This window comes from Castor canadensis, chromosome 3 (genome assembly GCF_047511655.1).
Source record: "Castor canadensis chromosome 3, mCasCan1.hap1v2, whole genome shotgun sequence".
Lineage (NCBI taxonomy): Eukaryota > Metazoa > Chordata > Mammalia > Rodentia > Castoridae > Castor > Castor canadensis.
Window position 1 is genome coordinate 18436379 of NC_133388.1, and position 22772 is coordinate 18459150.

A 22772-nucleotide genomic window follows, 5' to 3' on the forward strand; every position below is an offset into this window, starting at 1 on the left:
AAGCAGTCCCCAACCTAGAGAATAAACTCATTCTCTGAGACTCAGAGGGGATTCTCAGGAAGCTCAAGTCAATTTCAAAAATTAGCTGAAAAGCTTATGCCGATTTTGGATCTTACTTACAGAAAGCTATGTGATTTAACATAATGCCTCTGCAAAAATCCTCTGGTAAAGCTGACCCTCTCAGAAGGTGAGCCTTGCTTTTACTGATGCTCTTTAGCCTCCTGGTACATCACCACAGTCTCCAGGGACCCACACTGGGACACAAGGACCTGCTAAGAGTCAGCACCCAGCTGCCCACAATGAGTACCCATGGAATCGTAGTTAATAAAATGAGAATTTATTAAATTTTCAGTTCTAATAAATAGTCAAGTCATTATCTCTGCAGTGGGCCCCAAGCCCTGGTAAAAATGAAATGGTCTATGTGACCATCAAAAGAGAAAATGTTTAACTATGTTCTTTAGTTACAAAAGTGAGTCTCTGTCCCATCACCGCCATCTTGACACAGTTTAAAGGCTTGAAGTGGAATTCAATTTTCTTATCACATCGAGGTCCCAGAGACACCTTAACCAAACATTCTGACTTTAAAATTAAAAAGCAAAGAGAAACAAAAAGCCAAGAAGCTGGTGTAAAGAGTAGGCTAGATAGTCTCCCTATCTATGGAACACTGACAAGTCTGCTAGGAAGATAACCTGGCCAAAAGAAGGCCTAGGCACATTCTGGAACATTCTTTCCCTTTTCTTGGGGCTAGGTGAGGCAGTGAATTCAGCCATTCAGAGTTCCAGGGAAGAATTAGGGTCCTCATGGTTCTCATTTCCAAATGAAAAAGACAGCAGTGGGAAATCGAGGCTGGAGTGAAACCTGTCCCACTCAGGCAGTTAAAACCTTGGAGGAGGAGAGCAGAGGGGGCCAGGAGCAGCAATGCAGTGTCCTGTGTTGTTTTTGTGATTCATTCTGCACGTCAAGAGTAAAGATAACAGACAGGCATGGAGGCTTCCTGTTCCCCAGGCCTGGAAGGTGGCATGTTGGTTGGGGTGAAGGACAGATTTTGCAAGCTGGACTTGAGCTAATTGGAACAGCTCCCAGCATAAGCCCAGAGAGGGGCAGAGCTGAGCTTACCTTGCCAACAACAGCCCCTCAGCCTCCATGGGCCCCTCAGCCTCCACACCCAGCATCCACTCCTTGCTTCTACCTGTCCCCACTCGTCTCTGCCAACCTGTTGTTCATTATTGCAAAGGCTCCCACCCCCCCTGAGAACTCATCATCCCGGGACTGCTGGTGGGGGCCGCCATTGGCCATCTCGGACAGCTGTTTCTGGAGGATGGCTAGAGAGACCTTGTTGGAATCCTTCATGGAGATCATCTCCCCTGAGAGACGCCTTCCATCTGTGTCGCTCTCTGCCACCCCATCAGTTTCTATGGAGATGTTGCACCTGTTCCGGACATTACCAGGCATTACCACATTCCGCCTGGACCGCAAGAGTCCTCTGGGGCATTGTTGGAAGCACCCGCCATCCATTTTCCTCAGGATCCAGTTCACAGTCTGTTTGATCAGGATGGAGATGACGTTGAACAAGGAGTAGATGCAGCAGACGCCCATGAGGATGAAGATGAAGTTGGCAAAGCGGTAGAGGCCTTGGCTGTCATACTGGGCGTTCTGGCTGCTGACGAGGTCCCCAAAGCCAATGGTGCTGAAAGCCACAAAGCAGAAGTAGAGTGAGTCGAAGTAGCTCCAGCCTTCCATGGGGGCATACAGGGCTGATGCCCCGCAGGAGATGAGCACCGAGGCCGAACACAGGATCAGCATGACGTAGTACACTGAGGGCTTCCAGCCAGCCAGGCTGTCCATCCCGCCCTTCCCTGGGGCCTTCAGGCTGTCCTGGGGCAGGGTCCCTCGTCTCCGCAGCTGGCGCTGGTGGCAGGATCTCATGATGTAGGCAATGACGGTGATTAGGCGCTCCAGGAAAAGGTTGAAGAACAGGATGGTGCTGGCGCATCCAATGAGACCATAAAAGATCAGGAAGATTTTCCCTCCTACTGTTGCTGGAGTCGTCATCCCGAACCCTGAGGGAGACAAAAATCAGAGGAGAGTGAGAGAGGTCTTGGATGTAAATGGGATTGGGGTCTTGGCTTTGATGATTGGTATAAAGAACCTGAAGAAACTGTCATGAAGTCACTCAGTTAAAGGCTTTCTAGGAAAGAGTGGAGAATTCCAGTCTCTTTTGGAAGACACCAAGTGTTGTTCAGAGCACAGAGTGGGCTACTGCAAGCCCATATGGTACTATTGTGCAAAGCAGAAGAAGGATGGATACAGCCAGGAGAAAATGGCTTGGTGATGACAATGTGGCTGGATTTCAGCCTCTCCCCATTTTGCTGGATGTCCTTGTATGATATGCAACCTGAGCAACCCTACTCAACAGACCTTGTTCAGAAAGACAGCAAAGGCTCTCTCTCACACACAAAGGCTTTATAGACTCATCAGAATTCATTATTTCATAAACACTTACTGAACTGGGAAAAGAACTGCAGAAAAGACAGATTTGGTCCCTGAACTCGTGGAGCACCGAGCATACTGTGTTGGGTCAGAGGGAATGTAGTGCTCTATGAGAGGTGCTAAGAGGGAAGCTCCTCTTAGACTTGGGGTTATGGGGAGATTACACATGGAGATCTGAGGCAAAGGAGGAGTCTGTCAGGCAGGAGAAAGGTGTGTGTGAGGGGTGATGAGGTGGGGAAGGACATTCTAGACAGAGAAACAGTAGATGCCTGCATAAGTAGAAATGAGAAATTGCCTGAGATTTTCTCATCTTTTAAACAAAATTCTTCAAAAACACATCTCAGGCTTTTGGAGTGACAACAGAGGTACCGGATGGTATAGTTTGATATAGTATCTCCTGCTAACTGTTCGTAATTACCACCTTCTTGACTTTTCTACTCATCTGTGCACACAGGCCCACTGCTAAGAATATATATTGTAGGACAATGGATGTCATTAAGAAAAACAAAAATAAACCCAGGTGTGGTGGCACATACCTGTAATCTCAGCACGCAGGAGACAGAGGAAAGAGGATTGCAAGTTTGAGGCCAGCCTAGACTACACAGTGAGATCCCACCCCAAAACAAAGTAAAACAAAAAACTAAACAAGGTCAGGCATGGGTGACTCATACCTTTAATCCTAGCTAACTGGGAGGCTGAGATTGAGAGGATCATGGTTTGAGGTCAGCCTGGGCAGACCATTTGTCCAGATTGGGGGGTAGACCCCCATCTTCAAAATAACCAGAGCAAAATGGACTGGAAGCATGGCTCAAGTGGTAGGGCACCTGCTTTGTAAGCTTGAAGCAAGTGCAAAGCCCTGAGTTCAACATTCGACCTTACCAAAAAAAAATAAAAACCAAAACCAAAATAATAGCAACAACAAAACACCACAAATGGAGAACAGCAGCAACACATACAGTATTTCTCGTCAGGGGCAATGAGGTCAGCCCACCCTCATGATGTGAGATGCCTTGTTGGGAACCGGCATCAGAGTTGCTCTGGCTACAAACACCAGAAGGAAAAAAATGAGTGCTGAGTACCTCCCTGGGTTCACTTCTTATTCAGATCACATCTGCTTTTTTCCATTTTTCCTTTAAGTTCAGTTGCCCTGTGGAGTCCCATCAATGGGATCCTGAAGACTTACCCATTATCCTTTCCTGATAATCTCCCTCATCCCCAGCCAGTGCTTTCCTTGTTGCTTCAGCTCAGTCTGTGGTTGCCTGCCAGCATCCCCTAGGAGATGGTCATTCCATGTTAAGATGGGTGGGCCTCTGGGGTTATGACTTTTTGGTCTCCCAAGGTTGAGCCAAGGGCCACCTTTCTTAAACACCTAGATGTGTGTCTGTGTGACCATGTAGATCTCCAACTAAATTCACTGTACACAAGGAGCTGCTACTGGGTAAGAGACGAACAGTCTAGAACTAGGACAAGGAAGGAAGATAAGGATGGGGATCAACATATTGAGAGTAAGTCAGAGCCCTTAATGGGTGTGAGAAAAGTCAGACCATCCTCTTTCCTTTGAGAGCTCTTTTCAAAATCAAAGTCCCCTCAGCAACTCTTGGCACCAGAGGTCTTATTTGTCTTTATTATGTAAAGAAATACTGTCTTCATTGTACTTTCTCTTGTTAGGATCTTTAATTTGTATTCCCAAGCTCAAGTTGGAACGAGGTGGTTGAAGTCATGGAGAATTGAGTTGAATGATTCAAGTAAATGGAGTTTAATGACTAAGTTGGGCACGATGTTTTTTTGTTTTTTTTTCCTACCCAGTCCCAAAGAATACCAAAGTGTCAACTAATTAGTTCTTCATTTTCTAAAGAACTTGGGGCCACTTTCACTGGCTCAGTGAACTCCTGGAACCAGGAAAGCTTGTAATGTTTCCCCAGTAGAAAGATAAATGAAAAGTTACAGCTTTGGGTCAGAGAACACTGCTGCTCCTGTCACTGAGAACAGCAGGCTGAGGCAAACACAGGCCATTTGCCAATCTGGTAACATTCCAGAAACTGGATGAAGTTAACAGAAGTGGGGAAGATTTTAAAACAGTAACTGGGGTGTATAGGGGGGCTTACAAACCATCAGAAGAACTTTCTCATGTAGCTTTCTCAACTCCCCAGAGGTGAAGTGGATCTTTACTCTTGGGAGTGGAAACACAGGAATCATTACGATGAGCTCCTGGTCACAAGGCCATAGGAATAATTTATTGAGCACATGTTCAGTTCAAGGCCCTGAACTAAGCACTGGGACCACTGCTATGATCTGAAAGATGTGTCCCCCCAAATTCAAATGTTGAGATCCCTACCCTAGGGTGATGGTATTAGAAGGGGGACCTTCATGAGGTGATTAGGTTATGGGGTGGGGCCTTCATGATGGCATTAGTGCCCTTATAAAAGACACCCTGAAAAACTTCTTCACTCTTTCCGTCATATGAGGAAACAGCAAGTAGGTCTATGAGGAAGCCAGCCCTCACCAGATACTGAATCTGCTGGACTTGGTCTTGGACTTCCTGGCCTCCAGAACTGTGAGTAATAAATCTCTGTTGTTTATAAGCCACCTAGTCTCTGGCATTTTGTTGTAGCAGCCGGAATAGAGTAAGGCAGCCTCTCAAATGACCTGGATGAGGCCCTTGACTGCAAGGAATCCAGCACCTGTGCTGGGACAAATAAACTATAAAATAAGCCACAGTGGGTCAAAATACACATATGACCACTGAATGTGGTCTCACTTTGGGCCGAGTGACTTGGGCACATATAGATGCTTGGCTGACATCAGCTCACAAGACAAGGAACTGATTTTTCCCGGAAATGAGGCTTCTAGTGATTCTGTGACATGTTCCAAGGATTTAAAATGTCTAGATTATGTTTTGCTTATTTGGTTGTACAACAGTCCATTTCATTGAAGAGGGGATAATCATAACTTCTGGTGCATACTGTATTTGATTGATTACAACCATTCTTCAATGAGCAGAAATAACAGAAAATGGCAAGAGCAGTGGTTTTGTGGAAGCCACGGAACTAGGGTGTTTCTATAGCTTTTACTGCTTTCTGAGCTTAAAAGTGTGCAAGCTTTCTCTTTTACAGAAAGTTACCCCTTTGGAATCTTTTAATACTGAGCATCAGAATGCCTTGGATTGTGAATAATAACACTGGGGCTCCCTCTTGGGAGAGGGTAAGGACAAAAGCATTAAGATCCAAGACCTGCTCTCTGCCACCCCCATGCTCAGAGCTGTGGCTTGCATACGGTTTAATCCTCATTGGGAGGATGGATGAGTATGGAAACTCAATCTGACTATGCCGTTAGAGGTGAGGCCTTTGGGAGGTGATAATGATTAGATAAGGTCATCAAGGTGCAGCCCCATGATTGAATGCTAGTGACTTTATAAGAAGAGAGACAGACCAGGGGAGACTCACACATGCCCTCTGTGTCTCTCACTGTGTGACACCTCAGGACTCTGCCAGTAACAAGGCCACCACCAGATATGGGTCCTCAACCTTGAACTTCTAGAACCATGAGCCAAAATAAACAGAAGAGAAAAAGACCAAAGCTAAGTAACTTCCTGAAGCCATAGCTAGAATTATGACTTAGAGAGTCAGGCTTTCCCCACCTGACTACAGTGAGTACGGGCTGCTTTCAGGTCTACAAGCCTCTGATAGAACTGAGGAAAGAAATTAACTAAGCATTTATAATTTCATGCTTTACACACACACACAGACTGTAATGGCCACCAAACCTGGTACTGAAATCAGGGAGATTTAGCTGCACTCAGAAGCTGAAAACCTGTAATTTTCACCTATTAAAATACACAATTCTGAATGTATGCATGTCTGTTCAAATGATATAATTAAATCAGTTTAAAACCCTTTTACATCCCATGCATTCTTTCCTCCCTCCCTCCAACTCTTCCTCCCTCCTCTTTCCCCCCTTCTCACTGCAGTAATGGGGTTTGAACTCAGTGCCTCTGGTTGGCTGGACAAGCCATGCCTCCAATCTTGCATCTCCATTTGATAGGGGCACTAGTGAAACTGATTGTCACAGGTGTTGATTTCAATACGTAATTTACTCCCCGTACTTCAAGTCTGAGATCATCTGATTTATGTGCAACCCCAAGAATGGGAGCAGCTGAGCTGAGTGAGGCCAAGGACACATGGGGTTGGTTTGGAGGTCAGTGAAGGTCACATCTACTCTCAGGTTAATTTCGACCAGTGTTCACCTGACTGTAACCTTTAGGGCAGCTTCTGAGCCAATCTAGTCTCTGGTACTTGGGCTAGACAGGAAGCCACTAGGAACTGCCAAGGTTGCAGTCAGTCCCCATGGACCCCTTCAGAGAGACCACTGAGAGAGGAAGGCAGGACTGTAGTCTCAGAATCTTTTATGTGTAGGCTGGTAAGTAGTCTTTCTCGAAATTTAATTGAGGTGAAAGGTGTTAAAACTTTGCATTGTATTTTTCAAACATATACGAAGGTTGGGAGAATAATATGACAAACCCTCCTTTCCCAGGCTCAGCAATTACCAACATTTTGGCAATTATGTTATCCAGCTTTCTGTCGCTGTGACAAAATACCTGAGAGCAATCAATTTATGAGGAAAGTTTATTTTGGCGCACATGTTCAGTGGTTTTAGCCTGTGGTTAGTTGGCCTGTTGCTTTTGGGCCTATGGCAAGGCAGTATATCATAGTAGGAGTGTGTGGTGAAGGAGGCTACTCGCTTTGTGGCAACCAGGAAGCAGAGAGAAAGAAAAGGCAGGGGGGCCAGGGTCCTAATATCTCCTTCAAGGGCCCATCCCTAATAACCTAACTTCCTCCCACTAGGCCCCACCTCCTAAAGGTTCCAATACTTCCCAATATTGCCACAGGCTGGGCCCTAAGCCTTTAGCACATGGCCATTGGGGGAACCCTCCAGATCCAAATTCTAGCACCAGTTATGCTTCGCATATCCCAGCCTGTTATTTTTATTTTCTGGACTATTTTAGAGTAAATTCCAGACAGAACACTACTTCATTCATTAATAAAGGTGCATCTATGACTGCCAAGGACTTGACTTTTCCAACATAACAGCTCTGCCATTACCTCACCTAGTAAAATCACCAGTAATTCCTTGACATCAAATAATTCCCAGCCTAAATTCAACCTTCTCAGAAACACCTTTTTACAGATCATTTGTGTGAAGCAGGATCTTAAGAAGGACAACTTTAGGAGGTTCACTGTCTCTTTTATTTTGTAACAGTCTTCCTTCCCATCTTTTTTATATCCTTCATTTGTTGGGTAAATGTGTCCCATAGATTTTAATCAGAATTTTTCTAGAAACAAAGAAAAAAGAAAGCCTTATGGATTATGAGTGCGCCCCTTCCCCCAGGTAGCAGCAACCCTTAAATACTTCATGGGGACATAGAAATCGGCACCAATTGTCTGTAAGCAATTTGGGAGTATGTACCAGATACCTTAAAAATGTCAACATTTTTCTCTGAGTTTTGTTTTTCTTTTTGTTTTAGGAATAGATTCCCCAAATCTATGTACAGGCCATGTGTTGATGGCTTGGTCACCAGCCTGTGGCAGTTTTGGGAGGTAGTGGAAACATTAGGAGGTGAGGCTGAGGGAAGGAAGTTGGGGACACACCTGTGAAGGGGATATTGGGACTCTGTCCCCTTTCTCACTGTCTCTCTGTGCTTCCCAGACACCATGAGACCATGGCTTCTGCCATGATGGGCTGCTTTACCGTAAGTCCAAAGTCAACAGGGCCAACCAACCATGGACTAAAACCTCTGAAGCCTGAGCAAAAATAAATCTTTCCTTCGTTGACGTTGCTTATCTTAGGAATTTTGTCACTGGGTTGGAAATCTGAATCACACACCATGTCATTATTTTTAATAATGAAAATCCTCATCAACCTTAATGTCAAATAGGGCAGTGACTAGATGCAGCAGCCACTTAAATTGGTTCTAAAGCCATCATCACCTACTCAAGCCACCAAATTAACCACCCCTGGATTGCTCTAGCTTGAAACTTCATGTTCCATAGGATAATATATCCCCGTCCTGATTAAACCACTTTATTTAAGATTTGCTGTGACTGGCTGTCAAAAGCATTTTAACTGCTGTGATATCTATAGCTACATAGCTATGCTTTATAAGGCTTATTCCTTCATCTGACAAATATTTGATAAGGATGTCCCATATGCCAGGCCTGAATCATTCTGAAGACACCTAGGCTCTGCTTATTTGCACTTACCATTTTCTGCGTTCACAAAGAACTCTGGATATACAATGCGAATGTCTGAGGAGAGAGTCCTATGAGCCTCCTAAAGACAGTACTTGAAGATGGGCGTTTACTATACAAGTGCTCCCAGTCAAGACGTGCTTTCTCTGGGAAACTGTCATTTCTTGCTGTTGAGGAGTGAGCCATGGTAGGCAAGTGTTGTTCCTATAGTTAAACGAGGACATCAGTATGAGGTTTCAAACACTGTGCTGAAAGCAGGGAAGTTACTAGAAGACAGTTTCTGCCTTCCAGGGCCTTTGAACCTGTTCTATATCCAAGAATGAAACTTGTTGGCTGGGGGCATGGTTCAAGTGGTAGAGTACTTGCCTAGCAAATGTGAGGCTCTGAGTTCAAACCCCCGTATCACTAAAAGAGAAAAAATAATGAAACTTGTATAAGGTAGTTTTTAAATCAAATCAACCCCTTTTCTGAGTTGCCTGCAGATGGCATAAAAGACAGAAAACTGGGCTGGTGGAGTGGCTCAAAAGGTAGAGTGCCTGTCTAGCAAGCTTGAGGCCCTGAGTTCAAACTCCAGTGCCACCAAAAAATAAAAAGAAGACAGAAAACTGCTGAGAAACTTCACAGAGGATGGAAGGACTGATACACCTTCACTTACTGCATAAAAATTAACGGAGCGATGAGTAGTAGAAGAAAATGAAGTTCACCAAGATAGAGGTCCTGAACTATAGTAAACTTAATATTTCTTGAGGACCTTGTTAAAATTTGAGATTTCCAGGTCTCAACTCGAGGGCTTCTAATTCAGGAGGTACAGTGGGGCCAGAAAACCTGCATTTTAAACTAGTAACTGTAGTGATTCTGAGGCAAGGACCACAGACCCCACTCAGGGACATAGGTACCAGAGGGAGGGAGGCTCACAGCACTGGCAAGAGTCAGGGTTGGTTTGTGGAAGGCAATGAAAGTTAGGTCTGCCCGGGGAAGACTCTAAATTAGGGCCCTCCAATATTCTCACGCCAAGTCAGTGAAGAGTACAATTCCCAGGTAGATAACAGCAGCCCTTACTTCTCTTAAATATTAATATAGGATGCAAGGAATATTTCGGAATGGTACATGATGTCAGAATGAGCCATCCTCAGAGGTTCTGGATCAGCTATGGGGCCTCATAGCAGACATGAAGGTAGTTTCTCCTTTCTTTGGGTTGAAATGAGTTCCAAAGTAATGAAGCACTTTTTATAGCCTACATTATCTATAACAAAGGAAACGAATAAAAAGAAGTGGTACTTCTCAGCTGTTCCTTGAACCTGTAACAAATATCCAAGGCTGGGTACTTTATAAAGATAAGAGGTTTATTTAGTTCATGATTTTGGAGGCAGAAGGTCTGAACAGCAATGAACTGGCTCTGGGGAAATCCCCTTGGCTGTGTCACATCATGGCAGATGGCATCGTGGAGGGAGCCAGTATGACAGAGATCATATGGCGAGACAGAAGATAGCTCTTTTTACAGCAACCCTCTCATGAGAACTAACCAGGGTCTCACAAGAATTACATCAATTCCTTCTGGAGACAGCTGCCTCAATGACCTAAGGACCTCGCACTGGGTTCCACCTCTTAAAGTTTCCCCACAAACTCTCAACATTTCTGGGAACCAAGCTTCCAGCACATGAACCCTGGGGGACACATTCAAACCATATCCAAACCCAAACCACTGAACTAGCTGACTTCTGCAGTGCAAACCCGTCAAGTGCTAGGCCCAGGTTTTTTTTGTTTTGTTTTGTTTTGTTTTTAATGAGACTTTGGGTTACTGAGGATAACAGGAAGGAGGAGGGAGAAATGGGAGTGTGACTGAGGGTTGTGGTGGCTGCTGGCTCTAAACTGGCTTTCCAACTGGGCATTTGCTGAGTGTGCATTGGCTTTGTGTTCCAAGACAGTGAACGAAGAGTCTCAGATCCTGTGTCCTAGTCTGTATTTCTCCACTGTGGCATCTGAACCTCTGGCATCAAACCACCTGTGAAGCTTATGTACATGCAGATTCCTGCCTTTTACCTCCGGGCTCACGCATGTCAGTCTGAGCCCAGTTCCCTGTCTGGATAACAACGACTGCCTTAGAGCTAGAGAATCAGTGTTCTAGTTTTCCATTCAAGACAGGATTGCTCAATGATTTAATAGATCAGAGGAGAACAGGTAATTAAATAATTGAATACATCCTGCTTTCAGGAATTTGATAACTGCACCATTCTACATTATCTGGGGGTAAGAAGACAGATTGATTTTAGGAATCTCCTCCCTTGGTCTGTGTCCTACTGGTTCATGAGTGCTACTTGAATGTTAAACGCCCCATTGGTTTGACACAAGGCCGCTTGCTCACTCCAGCTCCTGAAAGGAGGCGGAGTAGTGTCATGAGGAAGCTTTGGTGGCAGCTTACACGGGAGGCGCCCTTAGTGTGCTTAGAACTTCACACCAGCCCTGTGAGGTAGGAACTGTTCTTTCCTGTCTTACCCTTGAGAAATCTGATATGCACAGAGTTAAATGGACTCACAGAGAGCTAGTTGGGGGCCTGGGGTCTAGTTCAGATCACTAATAACCCAAGTACATCATGGCCATAACTTCTTCTCGTTGTCCCTTTGGTAAAATGAGAGCAGGATGACCCAGGTGAGCTCTAAGGACCTTCAAAGTTTGCTCTTCTCTAACGTGGGTGTTCAGGCCTGGATCTGAGCTCATTCCACACACCCAATCATCCCAGGATTCTGGGAGGACTCACCGTGGGCTTCTTCCCCAAGCCAGCCAGATAGATCTGCAGTCCACCTGAAGAGTATTCCTATCTGTAACATTTGTCAACTAAGAAGATGACACAGGTTGACTCAGAGTGTTTCCTGACGTGCCATGCAAGTCCGAGGGAACCAGAATTTCCACCTCTTACCTGAGGTATTGTTTTCCAGTAACTACTGCTGTGGATGGAGAAGTTTCCAGTTTTTCCCGAAGTTACGGGTATTTTTAGAATTTAATATTCTTAAGGTTACGACTCCCCTTTCATTTCAATAACACTAAGCAATCTTTGACAAAAAGATTATGAAATCTTTTCAGATATTCAATGATTTTCTTGGCAACTTCTGAACTAACAGAGATGCTTGTAGACTTCAGCAATAAGGAGTTTACAAGTCAAAAACAAATTACTGCGATTCTAACTATAGAAGCTGACAACCGAGATGTGACAGGTAAATGCTTCACATTACTATGAATTGCAGTCTTTTTTTTTGTTCTCACAAGTCACAGACACTGGCCTCCTGAGAGTCAGAATGCATTAGTTCCTAAAGATGAATTTTAAAATTTTCTCTCTCTGAGAGACACTGAATAACAGAGGCATTTAACGGTATATTTTGTGCTTTCTCAAGCCTCTTCCTCTTCACAAACATTTGCTAGTATGACAAGATGGAGTTAGAGTTGGAAGCAATAAAAGCTGTCATTATTTCCAACTTCACCTTCATTTAAGGGTGGAGGGATCACGTGATTTACTTCTCTCAAGGTGGTGTCCTGATTCCAGGGCTTCTTAACTTTTAGATCTTGAAACTACTCCTTAAAAGCAAGCATATATAATTATGTTCCCTCCTGCAACAAATTGCCCTCCCCCAGACTAAGAAGAAGTGGTTCAATTAGGTAGAATGCTACCACAATGTGGGCCACATGACTGAGCAAAGTTATCTTTTCTTTAACAAAAGGGAGAAAAAAATCTGGCTCTGAGACATTTTGAGGAATTATAAATAAAGAAAACATCTTTCTTTTGATGGGCTTCTGGTTACAGCCTTCTTCTTGAACTTCCTGCTAAACAGGACAGGTATCCAAGTCTGCCCAGAGCATCCTCTGTGCACACAGCACATGAGGCTGGGGCCTCACCCTACCCTGCTCAGTGCCCTCTGTCTCCTCACAGCAGCCTCCTTCAAGGGATCCAGTGCTCCCAGAAACCCAGTCTGAAAGCTGACGACCTGCAGAACATTGGTGGCTCTCTCATGGTTCATGGCTTGACAAATGTGGATATTGTAACAAGAATGAAGTGTGTCTAGAAGAGCCTTGACTTTTTACATATTTTTGGTGGAGTTTGAACTCAGGGCCTTACATTTGCTAGGCAGGTGCTCTATCACTTGAGCCACTTCACCAACTCCATGAAGTGTGGTCCAGAGATTAAAAAAAAGAAGTGGCAGTATTGTTAAGATTTGAAATAAATATATTATTTACAGTAATGTTACATATGTTCTTCCGCAGTCTGTACCCATTCCCTATAAACTCATGACATTTCCTATGGTATTACTGTACCACTAACTACACTGCATTCTGAAATTTCTTAGAAATGTGTGGCAAACATCCTCATGTTTGTCGTGAAACAGGACCAAGGTCCAGTTTAGAAAATTAAGTTTTTTGAGCCAGGAACTGGTGGCTCATACCTATAATCTTAGCTGCTTACGGGGCTGATATAGGGAGGATCATAATTTGAGGCCAGTTTAGGCAAGAAGCCATCTCAACCAATGGCTGAGTGAGTTGGTGTGCACTTATCATCCCAGCTATGCAGGAAAGCACAAATAGGAGGATTGTGGCTCGGGTAAGCCCAGGGGGAAAATGAGACCCTGTCTCATAAAGAAGCAAAGCAAAAAGGACTTGAGGTATGGCTCAAGTAATAGAGCACTTACCTAGCAAGAACACAGCCCTGAGTTCAAACCCCAGTTCTACCCAAAAGCCAACAAAATAAAAAACAAAAAATTAAGTCTTTATTTCATTTTCTTCAATATTTCTTTATCTTCTTGTCTCTTTTCTTCCCTTTCTTCTTTCTGTTTCAAATCTCATTTTTTAGAGGGAGCTTCTGGGCTTGTATCTAAGTGAATCACTGCTATGTAATAAACCAGTCTTCAAGGAAGTTCTTTTGGGGCCTCTCTTTAAAATGTTTAATTTTGATATTATTAGTTCTAGAAAGTAATTATAGTTTTCTTTTGCCCAAAGCCAGTAGAGAACCCAATTTAAAAAGTACTGTGGTGTTTGTGGCACAAATGGGATTGGTAGACACAATTTAACTGCCAGAGGAAATGATGGAAGATATTGTAACACTGTGGATGTTAGCTAGTCACAGGGAAAGAAAGGGATGATTCATTTGGATTTATTTTTCCACTGAGGGAACAAACAATGTCCTCAAATGCTTCCATGAACTTGGGGCTGTTAACACATATGCCAGGGTCTTTAGTGAGTTACTTTAAAAAGCAGAAGTGTGAAGTTGAATGGAATTGTTGACTCAGAGAGCAAGAATGAGGCGTGTGAGCAAGCCAGAGCTGAGGTCCAGCCTTCATCTGCTGTGCACCCTGTGCGTTATGCAGTTTAAGCTTTGTGGGGTCAAAAACGTGTGGCTAGAAAAGCACAAAGTCATTGTGATGGACTGGAGAAGAGAAAGAGGAAGGAGCAGCCGCCCATGTAGACAAGGGGCACTGATGACCATGGTTGGCAGCACTCTCCTGACTGAGTGCTCTCACTGGAGGTTTTCTGGACACAAAGAAATTTCTAGTTTCACTCGCAAAATAGACTCTACAATAAAAGTTGACCTAACTTGTTTCTTTCTTCCTTAAAATCACTCTTCATTTCTACCTTTCTCTCCAACTTGCATCTGGAATATTCCTTCTCCTTGACAGGTCACCCGTGTTCTTTGTTTCCATTTACCCATTCAATAAACATTTATGGAGTATCTGCTACATGCCAGACACTGAGTTAACTCGTCAGTAAGTAAGAGATCACCACTTAGTTTCCTTCCAGGATTTGCACTTTTGTTCTCCACTAGTTTCTGCTTATGTCTACATTTTTCACCTTTTTATCAGCCTTTTGTATTTCTTCTTTGGGGGGTTGCTGACTTATCTCCATAACCCATTTTTCTACTAAGGTATTTATCATTTTCTTATTGATTTGTAAGAGTGCTTCATCTGTTTCTAAGAAAGTTGACTTTCTTTTATATATGTTGCAAATATGTTTCCCAATTTATGTTTCCTTTTATTTTCATGTACTGTTTTATTGCTATGCACAAGTCTCACTTTTCATGCACACAAATCAATTTCTTCGATTGTAGCTTTTGGCTTTGGGGGTCACGGGGACAAAGCCCCTCCTTACCCTGGGAATGTACCAGTGTGCACTTATGATTCTAATATTGAAAAACAATGCAATATTTAATTCATCTTAAATTGCAAGAATCTAACATTCTACAAATACTTTTTTCTCAGCACAATTTTTAATTGAAATTTCTGTTGAGGTAGCTATAGATTGATGTACACTTGTAGGAAGTAATCCAGAGAGGTTCTGTTTATACTTCACTCAGTTTCCTCCAATGACAACGCTTGCAGAACTAAAGTGAAGGTCATGACTAGATACTGACATTGATACCATCCACTGGTCTATTCACACTTCCTGGACTCATGTGTGCTGGTATGCATGTGTGTACTTAGTTCTACACAACTGTGTCATGTGTGCAGGCTTCTCAGCACCATTTTTAAATAGTTCCTTCTTTCTCCATTCTTTTCAAATGTCACATTTTATCGAAGATAAAATGCTTATATTTATTTATTTATGGATTTCATATTGTGTCCCACTGTTTCATTGGTCACTGTCTAGGTTGAGGGTGGTCCCCAAACATAGACAGTCTCCATGTCTGCAAAGACCCTTCCCTCTTTCTACTCCCCGTCTTTTTTTTGGCTCCTCCTTTTCCTGTTTTCTTTCATGTTCTGCCCTTGCTTAGTTTGTGTTCAGTTTTTCTGATGAGCTTTAGAATCATTTGGTTAAATTCCAGAAAAGATATTTGGACTTTGATTGGGGTTGCCTTATATTTAGAGATTCATTTGTGGAGAAAAGACATCCTTACCAAACTGATTTTTTTTTTCCACCAGGAACACAGTGTCTCTGTCTCCATTTATAGAACTCTTTTTAAAATGAGCCTTAGTAAAATTTTATAATTTCTTCATATGAATTCTGCACAAATCTTGTCACACTGATTTCTGTTTCACAGCTTTAGTAGATGATGTGGACAGGATCTTTTTCCCCAGCATATATATTTTTTGGGTTGTTTCCTTTTTTATTATTGATTTTTTTATTGTGGTAAAATATACATAACAGAAAATTTACCATTTCAACAAGTGTACAGCACAACATTAACAATGTTGTGTGGCCACCATCACCACCTACTTCCAGAACTTTCCTATCACCCTTAACAGAGCCTCTGTACCCATTAAACAAGAATTGCCTGTCCCCATAAGCTGTCCTCAACTTCTGTTCCCAGGAGTTTGCCAATTCTTAGTACTTACACAAGTGGAATCATACAATATCTGTGGGTCTAGCTGCTCTTGGTATGTTTTTATGGTTCACCTGTATTGCAGCTCGTATCAGAATTTCACTCCTATTTTGGCTGAAAACATTCTTTTTAAAATTTTTATTTTATTATTAATTTTTTTGGTGGTTTTGGGGTTTGAACTCAAGGCCTTACACTTGCTAGGCAGGTGCTCTCCCACTTAAGCAGTCCTAATAACATCGTATTGTACCTCTCATGAGCAAGGCCCTGGGTTTGCTATGCGGCACCACACACACATACACAAATCCTGTCGTGTGTACGTACCATATTTTATCTACACACGCGTCAATGGACACTCAGATTCTTTCCTTCCTTTGGCTATTATGAATATCGCTGCTATGAATTTGGATGTGCAAATATCTGTTTGGGTCTCTGCTTTCAATTCTTGGAAGAACATACTAAAAAGGACATTGTGCAAAGAATTATGTTAGCATACAACAGGAGGATGGTGTTAAGTTTCTAATTAGAAAAAACATCATTATCTGAGCCCTCCAAATAAATGAAACAAAAGCAAAGCAAAACATATGCACCCCTCCTTCTAGGCCCTTGCCAATGCCTTTCCTGACTCACTAGAATGGTCATTCATCAGCTTGTGCCCCTTCCCAGACTACGAGTTCAGCATATATGAGCTTCCCAAAGTGTCTACATGCAATTCTTCATGAAAAATTGCTTCTTTGCTTCTCTCTTCATGCTTTTGAGTCCAGACGAGTTTCTTTGCCAAGAAAGGCAAAAGGGAAAGATTTGGGGAGGTGCAGCAGAAGGACGCTTTCAACCAAGCAGAAGTGAACTCGAGGTCACAAAAGCAGGTGAATATATCTGAATGCCAGCTGATTCTCCTGTTTACCGCAGGCCTGTAGTGCACTAAGAGTACATTTCTTCCCTGCTTTCCTCACAACAAAAGTAATTTCTCTTTCTAAATTGGGTGTCCTATTTTGCTGTAGCCTCAAGGCCAGAGTGAAGTTCCTGATCAGTGCTTCTTTGTATTCTCTATCCAGTTTTAAGCTCCTTAAAAGCAGAGGCTTGTCCTGTGACCTCCCGTCCCTCCATCCCCTACTAATTAAGACCACTGAGTCTGGAGCAGGACTGTCTGCATTCATATCACAGCCTCATCATTTACCCAAAGACATCAGGGATCACAAAGGAGTGCAGGGAGAATTTGAATCCAAGCAGTTTGGGATAATTTTACTTGTAAACAAATTATTTAGCATCTTGTGTGTCTTAGTTTCTTCATCTATAAAACAGGGTAACAGTACTATCCTCACAGGACTTCCATAAGGATTAAATAGCTCAGTACAGGTTTGAAATGCTGGGAGATTTGGGGTCTTGGTGTTCTAAGTTAGAACTGTATTTGTGTGTGTGTTTGGTGGTGTTATTTTGTTTTGTGGTGTTGGGGATGGAACTCAGAGCCTTGTGCACGCTAAGCAAGCGCTGTACCACTGAGCCACACCCTGGCCCAAGTCTTAGCTCTGTTAAGGGCAGTGTTATGCCTGGGGGTCCAAGCACAGTTCTGTGAATTGGGTCTGCATGGAGATGCCAGGAAGACTTTTTACCTGAGCACATCCTTGACCTCCTGCATCTGGAACAGCAGTTCACTTTGCATTTGCCAGGAGCCAATGGCTGACCATCTGGCTGTGCTCATGGCCCTGAGAGCAGCAGGCTCCTAGAAAAAAGGGGAACTGGGCACGGAGTCCTGGACCCACTTGTGATTTCTTACTGGACCAGAAAGGCCTTGGCTGTGCTGGTTGGGGGTCCTGGACCGCCAGGTGTGCACTCCTCAAACTGGGACAAGTGACTCCCACTGTCCAGCTGGAACAGCTTCCTTGTGTGGTTTTTGGGAAGTCTTCCTTTTTAGTTTGCCCGGTCTCCCTCAGAAAGACATTCACTTCATACAGCAAGGGGTCTGCTGTATATTCAGTGCCCAACCCTGAGCAGGCCTGAGGTCTGTGTTTGTTGACTAATTGGAAAGGAGACAGGCATGCAGGGGGAAAATCACCTTCTTCCTGCACCCTACCTCCTTACCCAGTTCTGTCTCAAAGCCTGGCTCTGAAAAGTCTCTGTGTGCTCCAGGCCCCTGGAAAGGCAATCCCACATCAGCACCCCTGGCTGGCTCCGAATCCTGGGAAAGCAACTCCAGGTTTTGAGTCTTTCTTACTTGTGGTCTAATGCATTGTTCTCTAGTTGTTGGGAGCCAAGAACAACAAACATGAAAAAGAGACTGTACACTACTCAAGAGTGGCACTGGGCCCATCCTGTGAGACACCCCTGCCCCTCTGGCCCCACGCCCAGCCCACTGCTGGTCACATTTATAGGTCAAGGCCTGGCTTAATCATGAGTGCTTCCTTTTAGGAGATTTTACTTCATCCAGTTTTTTTTGTCTATCAAGGACAGGTAATAAATGACAATCTTTGTACTCCTATCTCTTTCCTGAAAGATGCCATGTGGGAGGGGATGTCAGTAGACCCAAGTCTACCCAGGATCCCCAGGACCACGTCATGTCAGGACAGATGGGATCCTACCAGCCCAGCATTGGTGCTTAAGGCCACCATCACTCTGGACCATTAACTTGTCTTCTCTAGCTGTGGTCACCTCCATTCTGGTCTAGTGTACCTCAGTCCTGGGCATGGGACAAAACCTCAGCTGCAGAATTTTCAGGTAGGGGCCCATGACTGTTCCCAATAAATACCAACTTTCTTTTCTTGCTTGGAATGTGCCTGATTCTTAGGACAGAGCACGCTAATGGGCGCAGTACAGGTATGGCAGATTGTTTAACCAGGATGGATTTAGTTTCATTTAATATTCTGGCTAACTAAGGACTACAATAGATGGGAGACACTGATGTGCAATTAGCGAAGATTGTGATCACTACACAAATCCGGCTACACTGCATTTATAATGATTTTGATGGTGCAGATGGGATTTCAGATTCAGCAGTACATCAGAATCATCAAAATGAACACAAATTATTTTGAAATAGCACTAATAGGAGTGTCTGATTATATGAGATTTCTTACTGCTTGAATTCCAGTGAATGCCTTTGTTATGTTTATTTGTACCGAGAGTAAACTCTGATTTATTCAGAATCCAAACACACACATTTATGCAACATGAAAAAGGACAACCATTAGCTTGAACCAAATATATCCAATCAGAAAGATGCCCTTGAGAACTAAAGAATCCAGCTTGGAGAAAAGGTAAAGGGGTAGCATCATGCATGTGAGGCAACAGAGTGCCATGGCAAACAGCCTGAACTCACATCCTGCCTCTGCTACCATTTTGCAGAGTGATGTTGGTGCTTGACCTCTCCTGTTCCTCAGTCTCTTCAACTGTAAAATGGGATGATAGTAAAACCCATCCCACAGGACTGTGGATAGATTAAGTGAAATGAAGAAAATAATACACTCACTGCTTCTTCTTGTTTTGGACCCTCTGTTAGGGTTCTCCAGAGAGACAGAACCAATAGGATGCATATATATTCATCCCATGGTATCTGTGAGGGATTGATTCTAGGGACCTCCTGCAGATACCACAATTCAAGGATGCTTAAGTTCCTTAAATACATGGCATAGTGTTTGCATGTAACCTATGCACATTCTCCTATATTCTTTAAGTCATCTCTAAATTACTTGTGATATTGGTAAATGCTATGTGAACAGCTATTGTGTAGTTCAGGGAGTGTATCTATACAATTGGCCCTCCATGTCCCCTGGCTCTGCATCCATAGTTTCAATAGCCTGTGGGTCAACATATCAAGAGAACTGCAGCTGTACAGAACAAGTACAGACTCTTTTTCTTGTCATTTTGGACACCGATACATTCAATCATTACTCTCTGATGAGATTTGTGCAGAATTCATATGAAGAAATTAAAATTTTTTTTTTTTTACCAACTTGTCATTTCTTTTATCCAGGTCCCCAGCAGATTGGATGGTGCCTGCCCACATCCAGGATGGATCCTCCTTGCTGGGTCCACCGACTCACATCCAAACTCTTATAGAAGCACCTCACAGACACACCCAGGAATGATGTTTCACCAGTTGTCCAGGCAATTCTTAATCCAGTTAAATTGACACCTAAAATTAAGCATCACAGACCCCCAGGTGGCTCCCCCAACTCCTTGAATATTTAGTCCCCACCTCACACACTCATCAATCTCTTCATCATTTCTGTCACAATTCTGGGTAGTTTCAGTATTTGTGTAGAATAGATGCTCCTGCAACACTCTGGCATGGCCTCTCATCCCTGACCTTCTCCATTGGCAAACTTGAATCACTTTTTTGGTTGGATTCCAAGACACGATTCTCTGGTTTTCGTCCTAACTCATTGGCTTCCTTCTCAGACTATTTTGCTAGTTCTTCATTTCTTTGTCTTTCAGTCCTGAGGCCTATGCTCCACTCTCTCTAGTCATTCCAGTGGCCCACCTCCAGTTCTCGCCCTTTTTTGTGTTCTACAGTGATCAGTATATTGACTTGCTTCTTCCTCATTCGAACTCTCTCTTTGGCTTTCAGGGGACTTCTTGGTTATTTCCTCCCATATCCTCTGATCATTCCTTCGCTCAGTCCTACTGCTCCATCCACCCCATTGCACTTTTCTGTCTCTTCCTCAATTACTTCTTCTCCTTGCATAAACTCAACTACTCTGCCACTTCCATGGCAATTTCACCCCATGTCATGATTTTAAATACCATCTATATGCTGATGTCATCCAGATTTCATCTCTAGTGTGAACCTTTCCCTGAACCCAGACTTTTTTCACTTGGGTATGTAAGAGTGATCCTCCAAACTAACAGGTCCAAATGGAGTTCCTGACTTTCGCTCCAATCTGATCCACTCACAGTCTTTCCTATTTCAGTAAATAGTAAATTTCACTCCCAGTTGTTCGGGTCCTAAACAGTTATCTTAGAGTCCCTCCTGTCTCGGAAACCTCCTTATCCAACCCATCAAGAAATCCTTTTGCTCTACCATACAAAGTATATTCACAACCCAACTATTTCTCATCACTCTGGCTCAAAATATTCTGTCCTCCCTGAGTCCTTGTGGTAGCATTGCAGTCTCCTGATTAGTCTCCTTGCTGCTGCTGTCCTTAGTCACCTGACAGAGGCCAGGGCCATCCTTCTGAAATAAGTCAGAGCATACAGTCCTTACCTTTCCAACCCTTCAGTGGCCCTTATACACCTGACGTGAAACCAAAGTCTTTACAAGAGCTCTCAAAACTGACTCAGTCTTCCCTTCTCCAATGTCACCTCTATGTCTTCAACCTCTATTCCAGCTAGAGTGGACTTCTAGCTGTTCCTACTCCATTCCAGGCCCAGTGCCTCTTGCATCCTCTGATTTTCCCTTGGCTAGCTACAAGGCTCAATCCTACCCCTCTTCATATGTTTGTTGAAATGTCATTGAGGCCTTCACCAACACACTACTGAAAGCTACGCTCCCTCCCCAGAACTCCTATCTCTCTTTTATGCTTTAATATTTTTATCTATAGCACATATCACCAGGTCATATTACTATGCATTTAAAGCACTTATTTGTTTATTATCTCTCCCCACTAGAATGTAGTCCCCACTAGACAGGGATTTGTAAACTCTATCTTGTTCACTAATGTCCTGGGTCTAAAATAATGCTTGAAACACAGTAGGGGTTCAATAAATGTTATTTTCATATATATACATGTATATTGCACATAGCCTGATAACTTCAGCTCTTCCAGTACAGCTTTCACAATCATCCCCATAGAAGTTTTCCAATCTTGTATCCCAAGTGGAAAGGGTATGAAAATTAAATTAATAGAGTAAGCAAGTGCTCAAGGGAAAATTATCAAATTATCTAAGAGATTAAGTGGCGTTTGAACATCCTCAGCCTAGGACTGATTCTTTATGTAAGCAAGTTTGGGAGGTTACACTTTCAGGCTCCAGAGTCCTTTCCCAATCATTCCTCTGTTCATTTCAACTTGACTTCTGCCTCCATTACCCTCAGAAGGGCCAGATCCAGTGGCCCACCTCCAGTCCTCACCCTTTGTGCGTTCTGCAGCCACTGATAAATTGGAAACCTACATACTTCCCTACTTCCACATGCTTCTAATTTCTTCTCCACCATGGATGGGGTGTCCTTCCTCCTACCTCAGGTTCATCCCTCCACTGTGTGTATCCCTTCGTATATCCAAATCTCTTTCTCTGTATCCATCCAGCAGCATTTAAGTATTTCAGGTCTCTCCCATCCCCTACTCTTTCCCCTCTACTTTCCTGCCAAATGTATTCAAAGAGCTGAGTGAACCAGCTATTTCCACTTCTGTCTCTCCAGTTCACTGCTCTGGAAGCTCTGAAATACGGTGTCAGTTTCCCACCTGTCCAGGAGGCAGTTCTCACTCAGGTCAGTCACCAAAGCTTCTTATTAGGAAAGCCAATGGGTACTTTAGAGTCCTCATCTTCCTTGGCTTCTCTGCAGTGGTTGACACAACCAACCACTCCCTTCTTGAGACTCTCTGTGATCTCAGTTTCTATGAAGAGTCCTACTCTTCTGGTTTTTCACAGGCCTTCTTGTTCTCGCAAATGGTTTCCTCATCTGGAACCTTCTTTGATGTCAGCATTCCTCAGGAATGCCTGTGTTCTTGTTCCCAGAACCAGTGACGCTCCAGGGAGGAAGTCTCCAAAAGGGAGAGGCCTTTGCCCAGCCGTTGAGTAGTGGGGTAGCG

The 22772-nt window shown here is 43.5% G+C and overlaps 1 protein-coding gene across 1 annotated transcript in view; it reads right to left on the minus strand.

Annotated features, from left to right (window-relative positions):
* Nucleotides 1-321: 321 nt before the first annotated feature.
* Kcnk13 (potassium two pore domain channel subfamily K member 13) overlaps nt 322-22772 on the minus strand; it is a 96845-nt gene continuing 74394 nt past the window's right edge. The window contains exon 2 of the mRNA XM_020183711.2: nt 322-2060. Within this exon, the coding sequence (XP_020039300.1) occupies nt 1186-2060 (875 nt within the window). The 3' untranslated portion in view covers nt 322-1185. The remainder of the gene's footprint in view (nt 2061-22772) is intronic.